A 2,156-nucleotide genomic window follows, 5' to 3' on the forward strand; every position below is an offset into this window, starting at 1 on the left:
AGCACTCATTTCCCAGCTCCTGCCTCAAAAATAATCGTTGTCGTTTTTTTGTTCACGACATCGATTATTGGTATTATCAGCAATGGTCTCTATCTATGGGTACTAAAATTCAAGATGAAGAGAACTGTCAATACTCTTTTATATTTTCATCTCATTCTCTCATATTTTATTTCAACATCAATTGTGCCATTTATAACAACCTCCCACCTTCAGGACAATCACTGGAGCTTTGGAACGGTCATGTGCAAGGTCCTCAACAGCATTTTATATATGGGAATATTCGCCTCCAGTTTCTTCCTCTCAGCCATCAGTGTTGATCGTTACCTTTTCACTCTTCACCCGGTGTGGTCACAGCTGCACCGAACCCCACGCTGGGCTTCCAGCATAATCCTGGGAATCTGGATCTTTGCCACTGTCCTCAGCACACCCTATTTGGTTTTCAGGGAGACATATGATGACCATGAAGGAAAGGTGACCTGCCAACATAGCTATGATGTGTCCACTAACCGGGAAAGCAAAGAGATGCAAACATTAAAAAAATGGATTCATGTAGCCTGTTTCACCAGCCGCTTCCTGCTAGGCTTCCTTCTGCCTTTCTTCATCATCACCTTCTGTTACGGAAGAATAGCCAACGAGATGAAAAAGAGGAGCCTGTTTAAATCCAACAAGCCTTTCAAAGTTATGATGACGGCCATTATCTCTTTCTTTGTGTGTTGGATGCCCTACTATGTATATAGGGGCTTACTTCTCACTAAGAACCAATCTCTATTTTTACAGTTGATTTTGTTACTTGCAGTGATTACCACTTCTTTCAACGCTGTCTTTTCTCCCATACTTTACCTGTTTATAGGGGAGAACTTTAAAAAGGTTTTCAAGAAATCCATTCTTGCTCTGTTTGAGTCAACATTCAGTGAGGATTCTTCTCCAGAAAGAACACAAAACCTAAGTTCAGAAACCTCCATTTAAATGCAGGGTCCCATGAACTCTTAGTTAATTACACAACCAGAGATACACCCTCTACTTCTGTACAATATAGTTCTATGTTAGAGAGACATCTAGGCTGTATTGATATTAGATTATGAATATTAAAAGAGCTATAAGAAAGTAAGCAATAGGTCATGTTCTGAATGTAATTTTCCCCTTTTTTATTGTGGTAAAATATTGCCCCTTGAACAACATGGATTTGGAGTTTCACAATAACATTTTCTTTTCTCTAGCTCATTTTATTGTATGAATACAGTATATAGAGGGTTGGAGGACTTGGTTAAAAATAGTGATGGGATTAAAAAGTACAAATTGGTAGTCACAAAATAGTCACAGGGATGTAAGGTACAGCCCAAGGAATAGAGTCAGTAATATTGTAATAACTATGTGCATAGTGCCAGGTAGGTCTTGAAATATAGAGGGGACTTCTTTGTAAAGTATACAATTGTCTAACCATTATGCTGTACACCTGAAATTAATACAAAATAATATTGAATGTAAACTGTAATTGAAAAATAAAAAATTGAAAAATGAATACATTATATAATACATATAACATACAAATATGTATTAATCAACTTGATGTTACTGGTGAGGCTTCCAGTAAACAGTAGGCTATTACTAGTTAAGTTTTTAGGGAGTCATAAGTTATACACAGATTTTTGACTGTGTGAGGGGTTGGAGTCCCTTATACCATGTTGTCCAAGGGTTCACTGTATAGCCAAAAATTTGTCATTTTCATCATTTTAAGTATAAATTTCAATAGCATTAACTACATTCACAATGTTTATAATCATCATCATTATTTCCAGAATTTTTTATCACCCCAAAGAGAAACCCTATGCCCATTAAACAATAATTCTTTGTTCGTTCCAATCCCTAACCCCTTTCATAACCTCCAATCTATTATATGTCTCTATGAATTTGCCTATTCTAGAAATTCCATATAAGTTCAATCATATAATATTTCTCCTTTGTGTCTGGTTTACTTTATTTAGCATAATGTTTTCAAGGTTCATCCATGTTGTAATATGTATCAGAACTTCATTCTCTTTATGGCTATGTAATATTCCATTGTATGTAAATACTATGTTTTGTTAATACATACTTCTCTTAAGGAACATTAAGTTGTTTCCACCTTTTGACTATTATAAAGAATGTTACTACAAAAA

At 35.3% G+C, this 2,156-nt stretch overlaps 1 protein-coding gene across 1 annotated transcript in view; it reads left to right on the forward strand.

Annotated features, from left to right (window-relative positions):
• Window positions 1–966, forward strand: part of GPR33 (G protein-coupled receptor 33) — a 2,818-nt gene extending 1,852 nt beyond the window's left edge. The window contains exon 2 of the mRNA XM_015565485.1: window positions 3–966. Within this exon, the coding sequence (XP_015420971.1) occupies window positions 3–966 (964 nt within the window). The remainder of the gene's footprint in view (window positions 1–2) is intronic.
• The last annotated feature ends 1,190 nt before the right edge of the window (window positions 967–2,156 follow it).

This window comes from Myotis davidii, unplaced genomic scaffold, assembly GCF_000327345.1.
Source record: "Myotis davidii unplaced genomic scaffold, ASM32734v1 scaffold21, whole genome shotgun sequence".
In the NCBI taxonomy this organism is placed as follows: domain Eukaryota; kingdom Metazoa; phylum Chordata; class Mammalia; order Chiroptera; family Vespertilionidae; genus Myotis; species Myotis davidii.